Raw genomic sequence first — 23346 nt, forward strand, 5'->3', positions numbered from 1 at the left:
TTCAACCCTTACTTTGACCCAACCCGAATTTCCATTTCGGAGTTGACCCGAACCTGACCGAACCGGAGAGCTTCAATATAAATTAGGGCGGTTCGGAAGTTAACCCGAAATTTTTAGCTCTCTTTAGTGCTACAATTTTCGGTGTTGATAACTGCGGGTCGGAAAAAAGAAGTCAGGTTCGGTGATTTGACCCGAGAACGAATAATTCTGGTTCGGGTTCAATGTTCGGGTTGAACCCGAAGTCTTCACGCTCCGGTTCGGGTCAAAGACCGGGTCAGGATTCATAACCTGAAATCTGGATTCAGGTCAACCCGAACCGTTTGCCCGAAGCCCCCCATTATGCTCTTTTCAAACCTAAAACCAATTTTTTTGTTACCTTAAAAATATTGATAGATCCTCGTACATTTTGGAATATGTCAACACTTTTTCAATGCCATGGGTGTCAATTTTCAAACCATTTTTCACGATTGTCTTTTCATCTTAAAGACTGCATTGCCGATTGAAAATTAAGTCGTTCAAATTGAATTGATTTATCAATTTAAACAAAAAATTAATTTTTGCACTCGCAATATCTTCAAATCAATTCGCCATTCTATGATGTGAACAATTTTATTTCCAGAACATTCCAGAGTCATTTTTCACGGAAAGGGCATTGAAACAGCAACAATCCGAAAAAGAAATTGTGTCGGCACCATTGACATCATAAAACCGGTAATGGTGAAAGTTCGCCTATCATTACGCCCACCAGAAAAGAAGGATTTTGGATAAATGTAATAGAAAACTGATCGAATTTGTCCTTTGAATCAAATAATTGAATTTCTATTCAGTTCAATTCGGACGTATTGATATGTAAGTATATTTCGGTCCGACAAATCGTTTTTTTGATACAAACAGTTCGTGGGTCCGGTGTAATATTCAATTTTCATTCAAGGATAAAAAAGTTGAAAAGTAGAGTTTTTGATTGAATTTTGTTGATCCGAGGCGAAGGCGAGAACAATAAACACACGAAAACGATACTTTTCATTTTAGCCCCGTACGAAGTACAAAGGGGCTTATGGATTACGATGCCGTGTGTAATTGATGGAATTCGAAGCAGAGGTAAGGGCAAAGTGTTTGCCTATGTTCATAGATGACGAATCTGCAATAAAAATTTTGTCTGTCCGTCTGTCCGTCTGTCACGTCGATATCTGAGTAAATCAAATCCGATTTCAAAAATTCTTTTTTCCTGAAAGATAGTCGAAATAGTGAGGCTAAGTTCGAAGATGGGCATATCGGTCGGCCCTTCGTGAGTTAGGCCACCTAAGTGATTTAAGGTCTTTTGGTGATATTTATGGCAAAATAAACGATGGAAATGTCAATGACACGGCAAATGATAGGTATTGTCAATACCAATCCAGGAAAAAAAAGTTTTTTAAAATCGGTGAGTGGACCGTGAGTTAGGGCTTAGAAGTGAAATGCTACTAGGGCCCTATGTGTATTTTACATATAACTCGAGCAAATTCATCCGTTTTTCGTAATTTTGTTTCATTTGGAAGGTAATCAAAGGCCGAATAGAATGTAGTTGAAAAAAAAAATTAAATTTGGATCCTCGGACTGAGGCCGATACTAGGTCCTATGTGTATTTATACTCAATAAATTAAAATTTTAGGGCGATTTGAAATTTTTGTTTCATTGAAAGGAACGTCGTACGGGGCTTCGTAATTGCGCTATGCGCAATTTCTAAGATGTACACATTACATAACAATTTTACTTTAACTACTTTAACCGGCGCAATAGGCTTACGGTCAAAGTAGGGTGACAGACGCACTAGGGTCACGTACGCAATAGATATACGGGTTTGTACGGGGCTCAGTCGCAGCAAAATGCTCCGACTGTTCTGATGGTCGTTTTATCCCGAGTTATGTAAAATACTATTACATGCTGAGGGCGTCGAAAGGAAGTGCTTGAAACATACCTGAAACCGGACCTGTTTGTTCGGACCAGAAATTGAAAATCAGGTTTCAGTGTACGATTCGTAGTATTGATGTGGATTGGATGATAATGTTTGAATTGAAATTGTTGAATCTCTTAATTACTTTCTGATAGAATTCTTTTCTGCGTCTCGAATACATGCATTGCGCCGAGGTCCCCGTACTATTTATTCGAATAAATTATTTCTAAATTTCAGAGCGAAAAATGCCAGCGCTGATTCAAAAGACCCAGGCGTTCATTGTGTGTCGTATAAAGTAAATGCTCCAGTGTAAATCGTTTCGGAATTTTCGAGTTTTCTTAAATTTTTTGTTTGTCTGTTTACCATAGAAAAAATCAGATCTTGTTGAAATAATGGAAGCGAAAAAGGTTCCAGGTCACCTAATTCTACGGCGGTCGAAATGGACGAAATCGGAAAAGGATGATCAACATCCGAATGTTCCAAAGTTTGTCGTGGAATGCATTGGCATAATTGAAAATGAGGAGAATCTAGTTACCAATGGAATTTACCGAGCGTCTGGGAAGAAGGAAAGCATCGATAAAATTAAGAAAAAAGTGAGGACACAAAACGTTTTGATTCATCGCTGTTGAGACGTATAAATTGAATTCTAAATTGCCTAGATGAACGAGACGAAGCCAAAGAAAGGTTCCAAATATTCCATACTGAAGGATGAAGATGTGCACACCATAACGGGCTCACTGAAACAGTTCTTCCGTGAAATGAAAACGGATTCATTCCAATCGATATATTCCGCAATCTTCCGAACAATTTAGGTAAGCTCAACCATCCAAACACTATATTCATCAAACCTCTGTTATATTACCGGTAAATGCTTGCAATCCGTTTAGAACCGAAGAGAGTGTGAAAACAATTGGAAAGGAAATAAATGGAATAGCAATCGATTCACGGATGACGCTGAAATATCTGCTGCGTCATTTAGTCAAGTATGCGATCCGAACTGCAACATATCGATTTCCGATCAATCGAAATAAATTCCCAAAATAAATTTTTCAATCAAAATGTTTCAGAGTGGATGCTAACAGTAAAGAGAATCTGATGAATGCATCGAATTTGTCGATTGTGTGGGGTGCCTGTCTGTTCACATCATCCGTAACATTCAACGACACTTTTGAAACCAGTGACCTTATCCGGAAAAATACGTTAATCAAAGTATTAATTCAACGATTCGATGATATTTTTCCGAATGACAGCGGTCGATGATTTTTTATTTTGCTTTTTTTCTCTTTTGCGGGCCAAGAGTAATCTACCTATGCACATATTTATATACATAGCGTGTGTATCCTGCGTACAGCATTAACTATAAATTAAACAAAGAAATGTGATATTTTGTATTTAAAATGAAGAAGAAAAAAGAAAGAATTTTTATGATTGCCACCCATTAATTAATTTAGATTTTCAATAAAATTTAATCTAAGAAGAAATGAACACGCTTTTCATTCGGTGCATTGTTATCTACTATAGTCCTTCTTTTGAGAAACGATTTCAAGAAATTCGCAAAAATTCAAGAAAAGCGAGAAAATCGAGAAATTCAAAAATTCAATTCAATTTCATTCATTTCCACGAAAAACTTCTTACATTAAACACACAGCGTAGCTCCAGTATGCGTTACAATTTTAAGGAGCTACAACAGTTTAACATAAAATCAAATTAATAAAGTTGATATAAATCTAGACAACAAGGACAGCTAGCAAGGCGAAAAGTACCATGAGGTGATGGTTGTATCTTAAATCTTCATATTAAATTCTTAAACAGATAGAAATGATATTTGCTCTTTATTCGATCGTGATTTTCGTTTACAGCTGATTTAATTTAATTACGAATCGAGTCGCGTCAGTAAATACGCTTTCAATGAACGACAAAAATTGATTGAGGGTAAGTGAATTTCTGATCGTTGGCGGAAGGCCATTATTTTAGCAGGCAATAATAAAGCAGGCAACGTTTACCATAGTTCGACGAAATCTTAGGTTTCTTCAGCAAGTATGAATACCTTGTTTGGTAGCAATTAAGATTTGTCCGAGAACTGCAGCGAGTGATGTTTCAGATCATTGATGCAACAAAAAACGTATTCGTACATTCGCTGTACCGTTAATACATTCGGAAATTGCTCGCTAAAAAGACGCTCAGATGGGTATCTCAATGGCAATCGGTGGGTGGCTTTTAGCGCTCTCTTGTGCAAACCGTGAAGCCTTTCAATCAATGACTTTTTGGCAGAACCCCACACGCCAACACAATACGTCAAATGGCAATGAACAGTAGAAAAGTATATCAGGCGGAGGATCTTTTTAGGCAAGAAACGAAGACGCTTAAGTACTCCAATTCGCTTGGACACAATCGAACACAAATTGGAAATGTGCTCGTCCCAACTCACAAACTGATCAAGAGTCAAGCCGAGACATTTGACCGAGGAAAAAACATTAATCTCAACGCCGTTAAAGGTTAAAACTGGCTGACCGTCAACCTTCACATGAGGCTTCCGAAAGTGAACCAGCTTCGTCTTATTCAGGTTGAGAGTAAGCTTGTTCAAACGGAAATACTCAGCAACAACCGCAAGTCTTCGGATAGATCGGAAACGTTTTGAGCGACGACTGCAGAAGAGACGAACATATTCGTATCGTCGGCAAATCCGAAGGGAGTGGAATGGATCGGCAGCTTGAAAAAACGTTAATGAACACTACAAAAAGCAAAGTGACAGGACGCCACCTTGCGGAACACCGATCGTCACATCAACCAACGGACTAGTGACTCCATTACACACCGTGCACTGCTTTCTATCGGTCAGATAGCTTCTGATCAAATCGTGTGCAACACCCTCACCCCAGCACGCTTCTAACTTGATGAGAAGCAGCTTGTGGACAACTGTGTCAAACGCTTTGGACAGGTCTATAAACAGTCCAGAGACCACCTTCTTATCATCAACACTCTAGTAATTAATATATTTTTATTCTGGAATATTTTTCCACCAAATCTTTTACTTAATTCGATCTATTTCACTTTTAATAAAAATCGGATTTACAGATAATACAATTCATTCAAATTTTTGGATGGCGGAATTGTACCTAAAATTGAAGCAACATTCCCGCGTTGAATTGCGATTCCTAACCGTTGGAAAAGGTAGCTTGTTGCACGTTTTTCCTTTGTAACTTCTGTAATTTTGCTGCCGATTTCTCTCAATAATTTAAGACCAAGTTTTCCGATAACACCTGTGGTTTCTGATGCCACTGGCACGAAGATGAATTGCTCTCTTAAATTATTGTATTTTTCAATTTTGAGGTTGGGAAGTTAGGAAGAAAATATTAGCGTTGCCTTTGAGTGTAATTTTCGAAGTTTTTTACCTTCTCATTACAAGCCAATCACGTTGAAAGTAATTTACATTATAAATATTCATCCCGTAAACTTCATAAAAAAATAGAGAAATTTTAAGAATTTCGAGAAATTTCTAGAATTTTGAGAAATTTCAAGAAATTTAAGAAATTTCAAGAAATTTGAGAAATTTCAAGAAATTTGAGAAATTTCAAGAAATTTGAGAAATTTCAAGAAATTCGATAAATTTGAGAAAAAATTCTCAAAAGAAGGTCCTGGTTGTGTGAGTAGCGGGAAAATGTGATATTGAGGTTCTACTGCCAAATTTTACTAAGCACGAATTCCACATCGCCGGCTTTATGCCCATACATGTGGGTTCTTACGCTTATCATTTTGACCATTACGACAGTGTAACCATGTGAGTTTTCATCTCCACAGTGTTCCAAGGACATGCCAGGTGATTTTTATTATGAATGGTATTAAATACTCTGGTATTTTGGTACACCAAATTTTCTATTGCTATTCTTGGTTCGTCGGACGAAAATTAGCTTCAACTCTTTAAGTGCACTCAACAGATGGAACATTTTTAAAAAAACATTTTCCCAATATCAAAAAAAAATGGGAAAATGTAAGAAAAATTAAGAAAGAAATTTGTGGAAATGATTTTCCAAAAATGGTCACTGCATTGAGTGCATTTTAAGAGTACAAGTTAATTTTCGTTTATCCGAAGCACCCAAAGCAAAGTACTAAAAATAGCCCCTTCTTCAACTCATGCACGTTTTTAAAGCATAAAAATGGTTGAGCAATTTCGCACAGTTATCATGTATCTCAACTAACGACCAAAATTTATTTTATCATTTTGGTTTCCCTCGACATTTTGCCTATCTTTGGCGTTTGGTTTTATTTCTTTCTTACTTTCAATTCATGCTACGATTGTGTTTCTATGTGTTTCGCTTTTATTTCTATTCTGTTTCACTTTTTCCCAACTTTTCTTTAGTCCAATTTCAGAAAAAGTGGTTCCGTTGCCCGGCAGTTTTTGACTTTTTTGTGATCGCGCATGTTCTTTGTGGTGAAAAAGTATGGAACTAACTTCGTTTAAATTTAATTTGAATTGGAAAATGGATTTCCAGTCGGATAGTAAACACCTTCACCTGGCCTTAAAAGTAAAAATTAAAGTGAAACATCTCCAGAAGATCCGATTTTTTCCAATAAACTTTTTTTTACTATAAAGGAGTATCCAATACTCCGTCAATTTTAATGAATGTGACACTTATGACAGATTTGGAAGGGTATAAGTAAACTTTGTCTAATTCCGCCCGGCGGAGCATGCACCGTTTTGTGGTTCTCAAGAGTTTTAGCCTCGTACGAAATACAAAGGGGCTTATAAGATTACGATGCCGTGTGTAATTGATGGAATTCGAAGCAGACGGTAAGGGCAAAGTGTTTGCCTATGTTCATAGATAGCGAATCCGCAATAAAAATTTTGTCTGTCCGTCTGTCCGTCACGTCGATATCTTAAGTAAATCAAATCCGATTTCAATTTTTTTATTCACTGAAAGGTAGTTGAAGTAGTGAGGCTAAGTTCGAAGACGGGCATATTCGGGTCGGCCCCTCGTGAGTTAGGGCCACCTAAGTGTTTTAAGGTCTTTGGGGATATTTACGGCAAAATAAACGATGGAAATGTGAAACAGCATACGATAGGTATTGTCGATACCAATTCAGGAAAAAAAAAGTTTTTTTTAATTTGATTTGATTTGAAACATTTTATTTATCAAAAGATTACAGAATTTACAAAACCAAGTAATCAGACTGATAAAATCATTACGGTGCCAACATCGATTAACTGTGATGTAGCACGAAGAAGCAAACCGGAAGTGGAAGCAACCCAGTCGACCCGTCAAAATTGCAATCCACCTTATGCTTGTAGTACGAATGAATTGTGTGTCATGAGTTGCTGCAACGACGAGAATAGCCAGTAACGATCCTTCATCGTGAGGAGGACTTCACCCTGGAACGAAAAATCTCACGAGAATCACTGGTTCTAAAAACGTCTGTAAATCTTTCAAATTCTCTACATGCCTCAGCAATCGGCTCATGATAGCCATAAAGCGTTCTATGGCGTGGAGGACGAAAAACATTAAAGTGACGCAAACCGTATGGGTGGTCAGGGATATGACGATACGATTCAAATATCGTAGTCAACTTCGGCGAGTTCACTCTGGCCTTCAGCACATCATACAAGAAAAACACACGCGCGTTCCTCCTCCTAGTGGACAGCCGCTCAAGACACAAAACCTCCGACGCTCGTCATACGGGGGAAGCTCATAGTTCCGATTTCTCCTTACCGAGTGCCTTAGAGCATACAAAACAAACCTCTTCTGTACAGACTCAATGGTGTCGCTGAGCTCAACACCAGAAGGAGACCAGACCACGGAAGCGTATTCAAGATGAGACCTGACATGCGCATTATATAGACTCGTCAAACATTTCACATCCTTGAAATCAGAACATATTCTCTTTAAGAAACCCAGCATAGAATATGCCTTCGCAACTTTCACGCTAATGTGAGGCTTAAAGGTCAGCTGGGAATCCAGCAACACACCAAGATCGGTCATCTCGGACACCCTCGTCAGAACAACATCACCAACTGAGTAGTCAAAAGCCACTGGGTTCTTAATCCGATAAAATGACATAACCTTACACTTGGAAACATTAATAGTCATAAGATTGCTAAGGCACCAATTCGCAAAAGCATCAATGTCACTCTGAAGGTCAACAGCGTCGGATAGACCATTGACGACGTGATAAAGCTTAAGATCGTCGGCAAACAGTCCACAGTCAGCTCTTATGAGAACATTCGTAACTCGTAACTCGTTAAATCGGGTGAGTGGACCGTGAGTTAGGGCCTTAGAAGTGAAATTTCATCCATGTTTCCCAATTTTTGTTTCATTTGAACGGTTATCGAACACCGAATAGAATGTTGTTGAAAAAATTGTTAAAATTGGGTCATTGGACTAAGGCCGCTACTAGGGCCCTATGTGTATCTTGCTCTTGCATATAGCTCGAGTAAATTTCATCCGTTTTTCCTAATTTTTGTTGTGTGCGATGAAACTTTGCGAGGCAATTTATAAACTGTCCCTATGTCACGAATAGGTCGAAATTAGTTTCTGGTCCAAAATCCAGATACGAACTTCAGAAAATACACTCCAAGCTGTATTCCAAGGGCTGGCAGTAATGTAATGACAGCGGATAAAAATCGATCTTACCTTCCGAATGTAACATATTATAACCTTCAATATGACTATAGGAAAACAAAAATGTAACGCAGAACACACAATGAGTGCAGTTTGATTGTACGAGGTGCTCTCGAATTAAAAACCATATAGAGAAATCGTTTTGATTTCTTTGCGATGAGGAAGTCAGTCAAAACCATTAATATCGATTAATAAAAAACAAAATCGACAAACAAAAAACAAACAAACAAACAAACATTTCCATGTTTAGCCTTCGTTCAAATTCAATCGTTTTTGTGGTATATACCTAACACTTGGTCAATCTAACGTTTTTTATTGGCCCTGTGAATTTTATGATGGTTGTATATCAACTTTAAATTGGATTAAAAGTGAAACTATTTAGAGAAGCACGGGTACGATGTATAATACAAATAGCTACAGAGTACCCTTCGAGCTTATTAAGAAAATTGAAATATTTATCGATGAATTTGACCGTGAACTTCAACTTGGTTCGTTTTTTTTTCTCTTCTATTTTAAACCATCATCAGAACGAAAATAAATTTAACAAACAACCCTGAAATGTTGAACGACGATGATAGTGTCGTACAAAATTGGTTCGCATAACAAAAATGTTAGCATTGTTATTGGAACAGCAAGCAACAGCAGAAGTGAAGGAAATGTAAATCTGAAGTTCATGAGTTCAATTTCAGCGACGGATGGTCACTTGGTCAATGAAAAAAAAAACTATCTGCAGAAGAATGTCTCTGGGTCAGACGTGATCGTTCCGCAAGGCTGATCGAATAGTTTTAAAAAAACGAGCCATCAGAACAGTCGGAGCGTTTGCTGCGACTGAGCCCCGTACAAACCCGTATATCTATTGCGTACGTGACCCTAGTGCGTCTGTCACCCTACTTTGACCGTAAGCCTATGCGCCGGTTAAAGTAGTTAAAGTAAAATTATTATGGAATGTGTACATCTTAGAAATTGCGCATAGCGCAATTACGAAGCCCCGTACGACGTTCCTTTCAAATAAAACAAAAATTTCAAATAGCCCTAAAATTTTAATTTATTGAGTATAAATACACATAGGGCCTAGTATCGGCCTCAGTCCGAGGATCCAAATTTTTTTTTTCAACTACATTCTATTCGGCCTTTGATTACCTTCCAAATGAAACAAAAATTACGAAAAACGGATGAAATTTGCTCGAGTTATATGTAAAATACACATAGGGCCCTAGTAGCGGCCTTAGTCCGAGGACCCAATTTTTTTTTCTTTTTTCAACAACATTCTATTCGGTGTTCGATTATCTTTCAAATGAAACAAAAATTACGAAAAACAAATGAAATTTGCTCGAGTTATATGTAAAATACACATAGGGCCCTAGTAGCGGCCTTAGTCCGAGGACCCAAATTTAATTTTTTTTCAACAACATTCTATTCGGCCTTTGATTACCTTTCAAATGAAACAAAAATTACGAAAAACGGATGAAATTTGCTCGAGTTATATGTAAAATACACATAGGGCCCTAGTAGCGGCCTTAGTCCGAGGACCCAAATTTAATTTTTTTTCAGCAACATTCTATTCGGCCTTTGATTACCTTCCAAATGAAACAAAAATTACGAAAAACGGATGAAATTTGCTCGAGTTATATGTAAAATACACATAGGGCCCTAGTAGCGGCCTTAGTCCAAGGACCCAAATTTTTTTTTTTTTCAACAACATTCTATTCGGTGTTCGATTATCTTTCAAATGAAACAAAAATTACGAAAAACAAATGAAATTTACTCGAGTTGTATGTAAAATACGCATAGGGCCCTAGTAGCGGCCTTAGTCCGAGGACCCAAATTTAATTTTTTTTCAACAACATTCTATTCGGCCTTTGATTACCTTCCAAATGAAACAAAAATTACGAAAAACGGATGAAATTTGCTCGAGTTATATGTAAAATACACATAGGGCCCTAGTAGCGGCCTTAGTCCGAGGACCCAAATTTAATTTTTTTTCAACAACATTCTATTCGGCCTTTGATTACCTTTCAAATGAAACAAAAATTACGAAAAACGGATGAAATTTGCTCGAGTTATATGTAAAATACACATAGGGCTCTAGTAGCTTTTCACTTCTAAGGCCCTAACTCACGGTCCACTCACCCGATTTAAAAAAAAAAAAATTCCTGGATTGGTATTGACAATACCTATCATTTGCCGTGTCATTTACATTTCCATCGTTTATCTTGCCATAAATATCACCAAAAGACCTTAAATCACTTAGGTGGCCCTAACTCACGAAGGGCCGACCCGAATATGCCCATCTTCGAACTTAGCCTCACTATTTTGACTATCTTTCAGGGAAATTTTTTTTTTTTGAAATCGGATTTGATTTACTCAAGATATCGACGTGACGGACAGACGGACAGACGGACAGACGGCCCAAATTTTTATTGCGGATTCGTCATCTATAAACATAGGCAAACACTTTGCCCTTACCGTCTGCTTCGAATTCCATCAATTACACACGGCATCGTAATCCTATAAGCCCCTTCGTACTTCGTACGGGGCTAATGATAAATTTGGCTTTAAAACAAACTGTCTATCTGCCATATTTTCCGAGATATTGGTCACATAACTTAATATCTTAAAACGCTCATAGCTCCGAAATTATTGACTTTTATGATAATTCCTTCAAATTAGTTTCTTAGATTTACATCTTGACATACAGTGAAAGTGCAACCAGATCCACCGAGTAATTCAAAAGTTTCACCGTAACAAAGCTTTAAAAAAAGGTTGCTAAAAACCAAAGTAGATGTTGTTCGAAATTTTAGAAACTTTGTTCTTCTAAGATCGGCACGGTTACAAATTGCTACTACGGTGGTATGGCTATGGCAATAAACCGTAATTCTACCTGACTACACCGTCTACGAGAATTAAACTCTTCATATTGAGCTTGTTGCCCGTTCAACGTTCATGTTATTTCTGACCCATCGATATAATATAGGGTAGATTGGTACACACACAGAATATTTCAAAATCTTAATCTTTTCTTCCTTTTTGAATGTACCCTTTAATGTCCCTTCGATTTATTTTGATTAAAAATTGTTGTCGTTGTGTGTGATATAATTCCAAATTTTCGTTCTTCGTGTGTACCAATTACCAATCTACCCTATATCGATTTTCTGACCTTATTCCGTACAAAACCGCTGTATTTATATCCTCTGACTAGACTTATTGGTTGTTTTTAATTGAACGATGAACGAGGGAAAACACTCATGGAATATCGCACAGATATAGTGCAGAGCTAATGTCATATATAAACGAATCACATGTACGGCGGCATGAAAGTTCGATACGAACGCCATCTCTACCCTTCCTTTTTTTATTCGTATGACAAGTTCCCTAAGACAAAAAATGGAATAGAGACTAGGGCCATCTGTTTTGAGAAAGCGATAACCATTTTAAAGAAGGTGTCATTAGCATCGAATTTATGAGAAACGCCGCGCGTCTGAATGACATCACCTTCACACTATATCTTCCTTGGTAAAATCTATCAATTTCAAAACATACGAAACTTTGAAATTTAAGTTTGTCTCACTGCAATCTACCGCTTTCAATCCAATAAAACCATAAGTTTCTCCAAACAAAAATTTATTGAACATTTTTTCACTTGAAATAAATGTGCGACCTGGAAGATGTAGTGTCACTCTTCTCGGATGTATTCAGTGTAACGGTCTCCTCCTCTTCGCTGTTACTTGATTCAACTGAAAATAGGAAAATCACAGAGAAATAAGAATTCGGAAAGGTATTTGTGAAACGTGGGAAATAAAACCAAGCGGTGGAAAAAGCAGATTTGAAGTGTCCAAATAACGATCCCAAAAATTGAACTCACCAAAAATCGCCCCTTTCGAGTTGTTCTTCTTTTTCTTCTTCTTCTTCGTCTTCTTCTTTTTGACACTCCTTTCTGTAGCTTCTTCCTCTTCATCTTTCACCACCGGCAACACCTCGGCCATTTGGAAGTCTTCTCCATCATCACTATCAGCTGAATCACTTTCCGACTCCCATTTATCTGGTATTAGGACCGCCGATGTATCGTCCAATAATTGTACTGCAAAGCCGAAAGCCAAAATTTTAAAGATTTTATCAAATTATCTCAAATCGATGGACCAACCTTTATCTGCAACTTTTTCATCGTCCTCACTCATCCGTTCGTCGTCATTACTCTCATCGGCTTCGTTTAGCTTGAAGCGTTTCAACTTGATGCTCAAACGGTCCTGCTTCATCGAAGTAATTTTATTCATACGAACACACTCGGTGAAACCAACCAGCTGATTTTGAGACCTGCAATGACTCAATCATCAATCATCGTTTCAAAATCCAATAACGTTTTGTCGGTCACATTACCGGCTTGTTTCATCCTTTTGTAAAGCGTCTTTGATCATGTCAACTAACAGTTTGGCTCGCTTGGCACCACGAGTGGCACACTGTAACAGTAGTTCTGAACTTGTGAGGGTTATTCCACCGAAATGTAATCCACACAATTCCCGATACGAGTTCAATCCGAACACTAAATTTGCTTCGGACACCCGTTCTTCCATAGCTGTCGGATCCGCAATGGCAGTTGCACTAAAAAGATTGATTTTAGGACTTATACGTGTCGAAACTACAAACTCAAGCAATTAACCCGTTGTTGAAGATTGCGTATGAAATGCAGACTGGATGGTGGTGAAGGACGATTGGAATTGGATCTTTTTCGGCGTGAGTGTGAATGATGAATTCGTCACCTGTGGTTGTAACGTCTGGCCGTTTAAAATGTGCCAGAGCAGTTAGGGCAGCAATCGAAGCACAATCTAAAACAGAAACATTCGGCATCAGTTGTTGAACGAGTCACAATTCCTGTCCTGTACCCACCAATAATATTCCCTTCGTGATTCAAAACGTTCAGGTCCACCCGCAAATTCCACACCTTCTCTTCGGCAATGATACACAACGACTCCAAGTCAATGCACCGTGAATCCTTTAAGGCACGCTCTAAGATGCGATTCACCTGAACACTTAAATCACTGCTCCGATTCGCTTCGAAATGTTGTGCAGCCATCGGACCAAGTTCCACCTTAATGAACAGAAGTCCCTCATTCGGTCGGGTCGATTTGGGTTGAGCTACTTCGCAAGTGACCTGTGCCAATACCCGTGTTTCACCCAGCGACACATGCACACTGCCCCAGTCAGAACCGAAATTTATTTTTATCGGCCGAAATTCATTTAAATCCCGTCCATCGAGACGTAGCTGCAACGGTTTCAGGAAAATGATTCGATTTGAGGTTGACGAAAATTTGGATGTGAGTGAAAAATGGCTCACCTGTTTCTTGCTGACAATGTCCGATATAAAGTTCTTTTCACAATTCGATATCAGGGCCGGTTTCATCATAATTTTAAGTTTCAACGAAAGTGCCAAAACTATTTTGTTGGTATAATGACAACAATAACAGAGGTTATGTGCTAGACATGCCGGACATAAATGGGCGCGTTTAATGATAAGTTTAATGTGCGGTTCTCTTTTGTCATACTGCGCGCAATTTCATTGGAAGATTTAAACACAAAAGAATTTACGCGTAAAAATCTCCTATATTAAAACAAAAGTTCTGAAAGAACAGGTTATGGGATAGCACAAACGAAGCATTGAAAACGTGTTTTGGTCCTAGTTTTCATTGACAGATGCAACAATCGCAATTTTCGATAGAGAAATTTCTAATTTTGTTTGACAGTTTCGACAATTTCGTCATGAAAACAAGGACCAAAACACGTTTTCAAAGCCTTGTTTGTTTTCAGCCCAAGACACCCACGAAGGCGGGTGACACAGACATTTTGACGAATAGACACATTTTGTTGAACAGACTCATTACAGATTGTTTGAAATGTCAACTTGTTTATCAAACCGATAGACAAAAAAATTCTAGTGGTTCTAACTAACTAACTAACTAGTGAAACAGCGCCAAATAAACCTACCTTCCATGGTCGGTTAATTCGGCGGTGCATTTCGATCAATGGAAAATTGATTGTTTTTATCTTTTAACGGATGAATGAACCTATTAGAGGCATCTTCATCAATTATTGCCTGAAAAATAACAAAAAAACCACTTTTCAGACTATGGTCTTAGACAACTTCAGGTGGTGAAAAGTCAAAAAACCTAAAATTTTCCGGTAGCGTTACCATCTAACGCATCTAACCTTCACCAAAAAAGCTTTTAGCTATTTTTGTCAATTTTTTTTTTGTTTATTCTACATGGTATGACCGCAGGGTACTTAAAACGATTTTTCGGTTGCTAGGAATCTCGCGCCGCGTCATTCACAAAAATTATCATTTTGACACATTTTGTATAAGGTAGATGTCACTATGTGAATTATTGTGAATGACGCGGCGCGAGATTCCTTAACACCGTTTTTTCATACCTAGGACCCGAAAAGTGCGACGAAGTCCAATATGAAAAATACTATTCGTACCACGCACGGACTAAAAGTCTTTTTTAGCGTATTCGATTCCAGACCTCGCCCTCGGCTCGTCTGGAAACCTCTCACACGCTAAAAAAAGACTTTTAGTCGTAGGTACGAAATGTACTATTTTATTGTCGCTGCTTAGTACATTTTTGATTTTTGTACCAGCATTGTTGAATGTCGTTCGAAATGATCGACTCGTTTTTTAATTTTCTGAATGTTCAGTTTTCGGCAACAACGATTTTCTTTTATAGTAACTTTTAATTGTCTTCGGCAATTCACGCCGTAAGTATGCCTAAAATTTGAATTTTAAGTGAACCAAAAAATACGTTTCAACACCTTACTTGTATAAAAATCCAAGGTAAATATAGTGAGGAGGTAATGAACATGGTTGACTAAGATTTACTTGTGTTTCACAAAAATATTTTCACTATCTCACAAAAGATGGTCCGACTTTCTATTCCAATTTTTGCTTTCAACGAAGGAATGAGATGGCGTTTGTATCGAACTTTCGTGCCACCGCACATCTGATTCGGTTATATATGGCATACCTCACTATATTTACCTTGTAAAAATCTAGACCAAAGGTTCCTGAAGGTCGATTTTCAGAGTAAATTGGAAAATTCAATTATTAAAAAAAAGTAGTCGCAAATCAGTGGGTATGTCGTTGTAACGTTTCACTTTGAAGGTATTTTCATAGAAATTGAATTTTGGACAGGCAATGGAATTTTCGGAACTAAATGGAAACATTCTAATTTCGAGTGGAAATTAAATTGAATATTTAGGATTGTTGCGTTCTCGGACTCCGCTTCAATTTAATTTATTTCTGTTTTGATAAGGACAAACCCAAAAGACAGAGCTGCTTCTAGGTAAAGTAATTCATCGGTATAATATTTATGCTTAGTTCGCGATTGTAGGGTAGTTGTTAACGGTCGTTCTGTAGTACGTGAAGCCCAACATGATCTTCCTGGAAATATATTGGGGCTATACGTAAGTAACCGCATACTCAATTTCGACATTATGTATTGAGCAAGATTTGTTGTTGTTTTACGTTGAAATTTTATCGAACTAGTGCAAAAATACGTTCATTTTGATTCGTTTGATAGTAAACGTTGACATTTTTAAATCTCTAAAAGTGCAAAAAAAACATTGTCTGCTTATGTACACATAATGGTGTTCATTTAATGATTCTCATACCTAACCTATTATCTGGTTCAGCAATATGAGCATACCTTCCGCTAAATATATTGAAAACCACTGTTTGGTTATGAATGGAAAGGACACTCATTGAAAAATCGTCTGCTTACCCTCGTCTTTTCTACTTTGTGTGAACGTGAACCACACGCTGTATTATTAATCAAGGAAGCTTTAAGCTTTTACGTTATGTTAACGAAAATATGGTATTCCCTTGATATTACAATTACGTTCATGTGTCAGTTACTCATGCTCATAAAAAGATAATCTTTTCTGAAACTTAGTGTCGAAAACTAAAAGTTTTGTTGCTATTTCGACACGTGCATCGAAATGGTTATTAATGACATCGAGTGCGATGAAGTACTTTATGAGGCTCTAAATGTGTAATTATGACACAAGGCCGCAGGCCGCGTGTGATAATACACGTCGTGAGCCTTAATAAAGTATTTTGCAGGGAGATTTATACAACGTTATATGCAACAGAGTCATTTAAAGTTCGTAATTTTCGAATATTGTGATGGTGAGTTGAATAAATACCTATTTTAGGCAAACAATGTATGTACATTGTCTCAATCGACCTGTAACCTCGTCAATTGCACATCTAATGCCTAAAAGGGCATTTAAAGAAAATCTTTCGGTCGCATAAATAACTAATTAAAAAACGCATAATTAATGCCGAGCGATAGATTCTCATAATAAATAAAACGCTCATGTACCGATGATCGTGTATATACATTACGTTATGCATAAATAAATAACATATTTTCAACAAACATGCGCACAATTGAAAAACTATATAGAAAACTAATGTTTTTGAAGTGAGACCAATATTATTTTTTGTTTTAGTAGTAGTCTATATTGTTGCCTTGACATTGAATCAATTCTATATACGGAGGAAACACTAAGATTGTTCGTCAAATTGTTGTTGTCATTTTTATTATAAAATTCTTGCGGTGAAAAGCTTTGGTTCTTTTAGTGATTTTTTTTAGAGTTCTAATTTACCGACAGCATTAGTGTTAAAGAAAATTTGCCTGAGCTCGGATTTTTCTATTTTGTATAAATTGTATAACAGCTTTACTACAGTGAGAAAATGTGAATTAATTGCAATGTACTGATGTAATATGACGTCATAGCTGCAAGGTTTGTTTTTAGTTTTTAAACTGTATTTACATCTAAAATATTTGAACGCGTTTTTTGCATTCCAATAACATGACACTCCACACAGATAAGGGGCCTACATTCAGAAATTGTTTTTTTTAGAATTTTCAAGAATTTTATCAAATTGTCCAAAATTCTTAAATTATAGAAGTTCTTGGAAAATTAGAATTTTCAGCATTTTCAAGAATTTCAAGAGAGTTTCAACAATTTAATTTCTTGAAAATTCTAGAAATTCTTGATACAATCGATTTCATGAATTTCGAACATTTTCAAGAATTTCAGGAATGCCCAAGAATAAATTTCACGAAAATAGTCTTTCATATATAAATGTATTTATAATAGCAAGGTAGAAAATACAGTACAGCCGGTAGCTCTGACAGCTTCTACAATGGTTCAACGTCGAATGTGTCAAACACATATTATTCATCCTCCCCGAGATTGATCGGCAAATCAATTCGCCAGAAGAGTGCAAGGAAGATGAATATCTTCATCTTTACGATGATGTCTTCACACATTGGTCTGAAGGGGCAGCCAGCAGCATGGCCGAAAAGGAAGATCCGACACCAAATATTGACTGCGGTCCCAGCACCGATGAGGTGAGTGTGTGAAGTCCTTGTCAATTCCAACGGAATTCCATCTCCTAAATTTTTTGTTCACTTAGAAACAAGCACCGTGCCGCCAAATAATAGAAAAAATTGTTGGAGAGGTGAGAAATGTAACAAAAATGCACGGCGACATCTTTGATCGTTTCTCTGTAGGTGAGTGTAATTATGCACATTTTTCTCAATTTTTTTGTCATGGCTGAGTCAGTTTCGTCAAATGAAGAAAATTCGTTACGCCTAGCCCGAACTAAACCATTTTGCGATCGAATCACCTTGTTAGCATACGAAATCGTACGCCAGTCCGCTTCTACAACAGAGAACCAAATTATTTGTGCCCCACTTAATTTCGGCTTCATCTACACATACTGCTCTGTTTCACACCCAGCCTGCACCGATCAAATATTCACTTCCTTAAGTCTCCAAAAAATTCATCAAATTTGTCTTTTTTTAATTGGTAAAGAAAGTGACGTTCATACATACATAATAAAACGGCAACAACAAACAATAAACGAACTGATAATTGAGAACCGGCAGTTGAAGGACAGTTTAGCTAGTCGCAAAACTGAGCAAGTCGAATTATTCAGTGAGTACAAATTTATTTCTCGTTTTATGTAAATTGTGGGCTGTTTTGTGGACTCGTCACACTGGCTACATCGAGGGATTGCTCTATAGCAGGGTTTTTTTTTGAAGTAAAGAAATTGTACTCTTGAGCTTCAGAGGCAGCAAACGATTATTTGTAATTACTGTTAAATAACTAAGTATTATGTACTGTTTGGGAATAAATATTGTCTTGTACTTTTTGTGTTTGGGAACTTAACTTTTGAACTTGTATGTGTCAGAAGCTGCACTTGTCTTTTTCAATGTTGGGAATAAGCCCAGAAGAAGAGGGAATACTAACAGCATTTTACTGGAAATATGAAACTACTAATTCGGAACCGGGATGGCATTCACCAATAGGTACTGGTCAACGAAACAAAACTTATCAAAATTTAAGTTTTCTAGGAGGAATCGGCTACGGAAGCTTGATGGATTGCGTGGAACCAGGAAATTTCCAATCCAATCACCTAGTAAAAGTTAAATTTTGATAAGTTGAATTCAAACCAGGAGAGACAATTTTCTAACACAAATTTTTGAATGCCTACAGATGCTGGCGAACTGGCTACAAATGTAAGTCAGATCGCTGGAGAAGTGTCCAAGATATATCCGATATCATTGGAACAAAGTGCAGGTGTGACTGGTGGCGAGAATTATGGCGATGAAATCGACATGTTTGAAGGCGGTAACGATACGCTCGATATTGGCGGTGTCGATTTAGGATTGAATTAATTTTCCATCTGGTCCTACTCGATTAAACCTAATCCACTCATAATTATCGTTCCATGAATTATTTCCCGTTTGAGTAGAGACTGCCAATCACAATAAACGAGAAATTTCTGCAATGAAATTGCGCCTTTTATTCAAATTGAGATGCCGTGATCCACAAACAAAGATACAAAATTTGATGAAAACGAAATTCGCCGAACTCCCGTCCCGTTCACTCCTTCTCTGATATGGCCGTTAGATGATTTTCCACATCATCTTCGCTCAATACACGAAAGGCTGGATCCTCCTTGGTGACAATTCCGATTTCCACTTCAGACGGCTTAAAATCAACGGCCAACACAGTCGACAAGCAGGCAATGGCCAATTGAATGGCCTCGTCTTCGCTGAAATCGGTGCGTTTCTTCAATTTCTTCTCCAAGTAAATGTTCGCCTCGGTCTGTTTGACACCAACGGAAATAGCACGAAAACCGCAGTAATATCCAGCCGGATCGGTTTTGTACACACATTCGATGGGAATGTCGGTGCCGAATTTGTATCACCAATTGGCGGCCTCGTATCGGCCACGTTGAACTTGAGATCTACTGTCGGCTGTAGAGAAGAGATGAATTACGGTACGGCAGCCGAGAAATGAACGCAAAGCCGACTCTCTTAGCAATTCTACCGGTCATCGCGCAACCGATGTTCTTTGTGATCCGGTATAAATGAGACACCGTCGACGCATCGATTTATTTTCCTGACACTTTCCTTTGTGTCGCCACGACGGCCACATTGGCTCTCTTCAACGCTCCCTGTTCAATCCCTTGGATAGAATGTAACTGGTGTATCTTTCGTTGCATATTAAGTGTGCCATATGCTGGATAGCATGTCGCCGAAAATATCTCCGCCCGGCAAATTCAATGACATGAACCAAAGGAAAAATTTTCACCTGCAAGCCGTACATGAAATACTGACCTCGGAGCGCAGTTACATCAATCAACTGCAGATGTTGATGAAGTAATTCGTTAATCCGCTGAAGGAGCAGGACGTGTTGAGCGTAGAGGAATTCAATGTTCTGTTCGGTCAAATCGAAATGATTTACAATTTGATCACGGAACTGTTGAAGAGCTTGGAAAGCGATTTGAGCAAAGTGGGGAAGGCATTTCTGAGACTGGCGCCGTTTTTCACATTGTATTTCGTCTATGCATTCGACTACAATCGAGCACAAATTGTTTTGCAGGTAAACGAAACGATGTTGTCTTGGGACTAGGGACAATATGTTCATGCTCTCAATCAACTGTTTTGTCGATTTCCAGGAGCTAACCGAGAAGAACCAGCGGTTCCGTTAGTTCTTGGAACAAACTGAATCTCGGCCCGAAGTTCAGACGAAATTGATGTCACTGTTGATAGCGCCAATTCAGCGGGTTCCCAGATATCGACTGCTGCTGCAACAGGTCATCTTATATTCCAGTCCGGTCGATGACTTTGACTTCAAGATATTCCAAGGTAAACTCCAGGACAGTCGATTCGGTGATGATTTTGACCAGTGACGATTGACGTTCACAGATTCCTTCAAGGAGGTGGAAAGCACGGTGTCCCACATGAATTCTGTCGTCCAGGAGCAGGAAGTCACCCAAATGATGATAAACTTACAAAATTCGCTGTTCGATCAAGTTCCGAAAATTATCAAGCCTAGTGAGTGGATGCTGACTGTGCGATCATGGACTCGCTTTCCAATTCCCATTTTTTCGTCCTACCCACACAGGTCGCAAAATACGACTCTAATAATAATATTTGGAGTACAGCAAGAATTTAGCTTATGGCTTTCCACCTTAATTTTAACGTTAGTGTGTTATGGTGATAGCGAGCGAGACGACGAAAGGAAAACTTAACAAAACTTAACTTAAAACTAAAAATTATAATTGCCAGACTTAACTAAATAAACTGGAGGATTGTGAGTGGAAGGGACGGGAGGAGAGGGATTTCATGGCACCATGATTGAGCGACTAGCACGATTGTGACGAGAGATACACTAAAAACAGGCCAGAGACATTAGACTTAAGTAAACAGGCTGGAGATCGTCGGATTTTACACTCTTTATTAAGTAAAAGAAAAATTGAAAAATATTACTCAAAATTCAATTTTTCACAAACTTCACTTCTCAACAAAATAATTAATTCGAAGCTACTGTGTACTGTTTCATACAAAGATGGTAATACCCGAAAGAATTCTTTCTTCAAAATGAAATTCACAAAATTGAACTCTCTTTGAGAGATTTAATTGGACTTTAATTGGATTTAAAATAAAAAATTTTAACTTCAAAATAATTGTTTTAAAGTTTTTACTTCACGATTTGGCAAGGGGCTGTGTATAAATACATGAAGCTCGGACGCAGACAACTACGAACAAAACAAGCATCAAATTCAACTAACAGAGCTTTCCACTTCACTTTCCAAAGTCAGACAAACAGAGCTGGGCTCTTCCTTTTCCCATCAGGGTATCTAAAGGAATTGTCAACTTCGTCGCATACATCCAAGAATCAAAAAAACAGCAATCAATACAAACAATTGTCAACTTCCATCAAGAATTTTTGAAAAAAATCAAAACTCGAATTTAAAATTTTTCCAATTCATAAAGCTCACAAAAATATTTTTTTCAAATTCAATGTAATCCACCAAAAAACCCTAAAGGGTAAAAGTGTGACGCAAGTCCTTGTTTCTACTTACAAAATAACTGATATCGCTGAGGGTGACGCATTTTGCGCCTCAACGCAAAAGTGTTATCAACAAACAATTGACTCAAACTATTTTAGAAAGAGAATTCAAAAAAAAGTTGCGTCACAAAGTGGCAGATGATTCGGCTTTCTTCCCATAGAATTCCATTCTTTCAGTACATATTTTTCGCTATTTTAACTATTTTCTTAACAGTAGTTTCCTCAACATCTGCCACTTGTGACGCAACTTTTCTTTGAATTTTCTTTCTAAAATAGTTTGAGTCAATCGTTTGTTGATAACACTTTTGCGTTTTGCGTTTGGGTAAGGGTCACTAGTTCTGTAAGCATCTCATGTCGACAACAGCTCAAATCCATCGAAAAATCCGATGGAAGTTACGAAGTGCCAGAGGAATCATCTTTCATCCCAAAATTTAGGAACCAACCTTGGAACAACTCACTCATGTCATAATTGCCACAGTTCCAGAGATAAGTCTAAAAACTTATAGTGCCCAAATTTTTACAGTTTTTGTACATACTGCCCTATTCTACTCCCAAAACTCTAAGACTTTGCCGAAGAAACCAACCTTCCATCTGCCACAGTTCCCGAGATAAGTCTAAAAACTGATAACGCCCAAATTTTTACAGTTTTTGTACATACTGCCCTATTTTACTCCCAAAACTCTGAGACTTTGCCGAAGAAACCAACCTACCATCTGCCACAGTTCCCGAGATAAGTCTAAAAACTGATAGTGCCCAAATTTTTCCCGCTGCCCAACCATACCACGATTTTAGGAACCAACCTAGTGGAAGTTAATACTTAATGATCCACACAATTTCTAACAAGAAACACATCCCAAAACAACACACATGACCATCCATTTCATGTACCAAAATATACAACACACACACACACACATACAAATTGGCTTTTATATGGCATTTGTATGGAGACTTGGGGGAGCTCCAGCTCCCAAGATATGGGTTTTTTCCAACTTTTGAAAATTCCATTCTTATTTTTGGGCCATTATTAGCCTATAACCAAAATTTCAGGAAAATCTATAGAAACGTTTTGGAGTTGCTGGATCTACTTTTCTATAGGAACTAACTAACTAACTAACTAACTAACGTAGGCGATTTCAATTATCTGAAAATACGAAATTTTGCTTATTTTCATACAAAAGTCAATATTTCGAAGTTCAATATCTCGGCCAATTTTGAAGCTGTAGTAACGTGTGATAGCTCGTTGAACTCGTATTGATGCCCAGATTCCAAATATCTAAGTTTGGGGGTCGTTGGAGTTAAGGGGGAGAAGTAAAAAAGTTGCTGTAAATATGCTCCGCCGTCCGCAAAAAAATTTTGTTAAAACATTTTTGG

General features: G+C 37.7%; 4 protein-coding genes and 1 long non-coding RNA gene across 5 annotated transcripts; 3 read left to right on the top strand and 2 right to left on the bottom strand.

The window, feature by feature from the left end:
- Positions 1-710: 710 nt before the first annotated feature.
- LOC119069887 lies at positions 711-2355 on the top strand. Its single transcript, XR_005086425.1, has 4 exons — positions 711-770; positions 828-849; positions 2168-2225; positions 2299-2355. It is a non-coding gene; the product is annotated as an uncharacterized LOC119069887 (long non-coding RNA).
- A 12-nt stretch (positions 2356-2367) lies between these two features.
- Positions 2368-3288, top strand: LOC119069870 (rho GTPase-activating protein 15-like; the record flags this gene model as incomplete). Its single annotated transcript, XM_037174044.1, has 4 exons — positions 2368-2523; positions 2590-2714; positions 2818-2913; positions 2998-3288. Coding segments are annotated over 4 exons (570 nt in total), but the record flags the coding sequence as incomplete, so codon positions are not given.
- An 8860-nt stretch (positions 3289-12148) lies between these two features.
- Positions 12149-14076, bottom strand: LOC119069886 (exosome complex component RRP45-like). Its single transcript, XM_037174064.1, has 7 exons — positions 13874-14076; positions 13426-13801; positions 13199-13364; positions 12919-13140; positions 12686-12855; positions 12407-12622; positions 12149-12278 (listed from the first exon to the last, which is right to left on the bottom strand). The coding sequence occupies exons 1-7, from the start codon at positions 13940-13942 to the stop codon at positions 12181-12183; spliced, it is 1317 nt and encodes a 438-aa protein (XP_037029959.1). The 5' UTR covers positions 13943-14076; the 3' UTR covers positions 12149-12180.
- Positions 14077-19394: 5318 nt separating this feature from the next.
- On the bottom strand, positions 19395-20119 carry LOC119069881 (proteasome subunit alpha type-6-like). The gene is given in 2 exon segments (XM_037174056.1): positions 19395-19871; positions 19924-20119. Coding segments are annotated over 2 exon segments (573 nt in total). The 3' UTR covers positions 19395-19494.
- On the top strand, positions 19526-21616 carry LOC119069882 (myosin-M heavy chain-like). The gene is given in 3 exon segments (XM_037174057.1): positions 19526-20499; positions 20576-20765; positions 20826-21616. Coding segments are annotated over 3 exon segments (882 nt in total). The 5' UTR covers positions 19526-20133; the 3' UTR covers positions 21152-21616.
- The last annotated feature ends 1730 nt before the right edge of the window (positions 21617-23346 follow it).

The sequence above is a fragment of the Bradysia coprophila genome (assembly GCF_014529535.1).
Source record: "Bradysia coprophila strain Holo2 chromosome X unlocalized genomic scaffold, BU_Bcop_v1 contig_40, whole genome shotgun sequence".
Taxonomy (NCBI): domain Eukaryota; kingdom Metazoa; phylum Arthropoda; class Insecta; order Diptera; family Sciaridae; genus Bradysia; species Bradysia coprophila.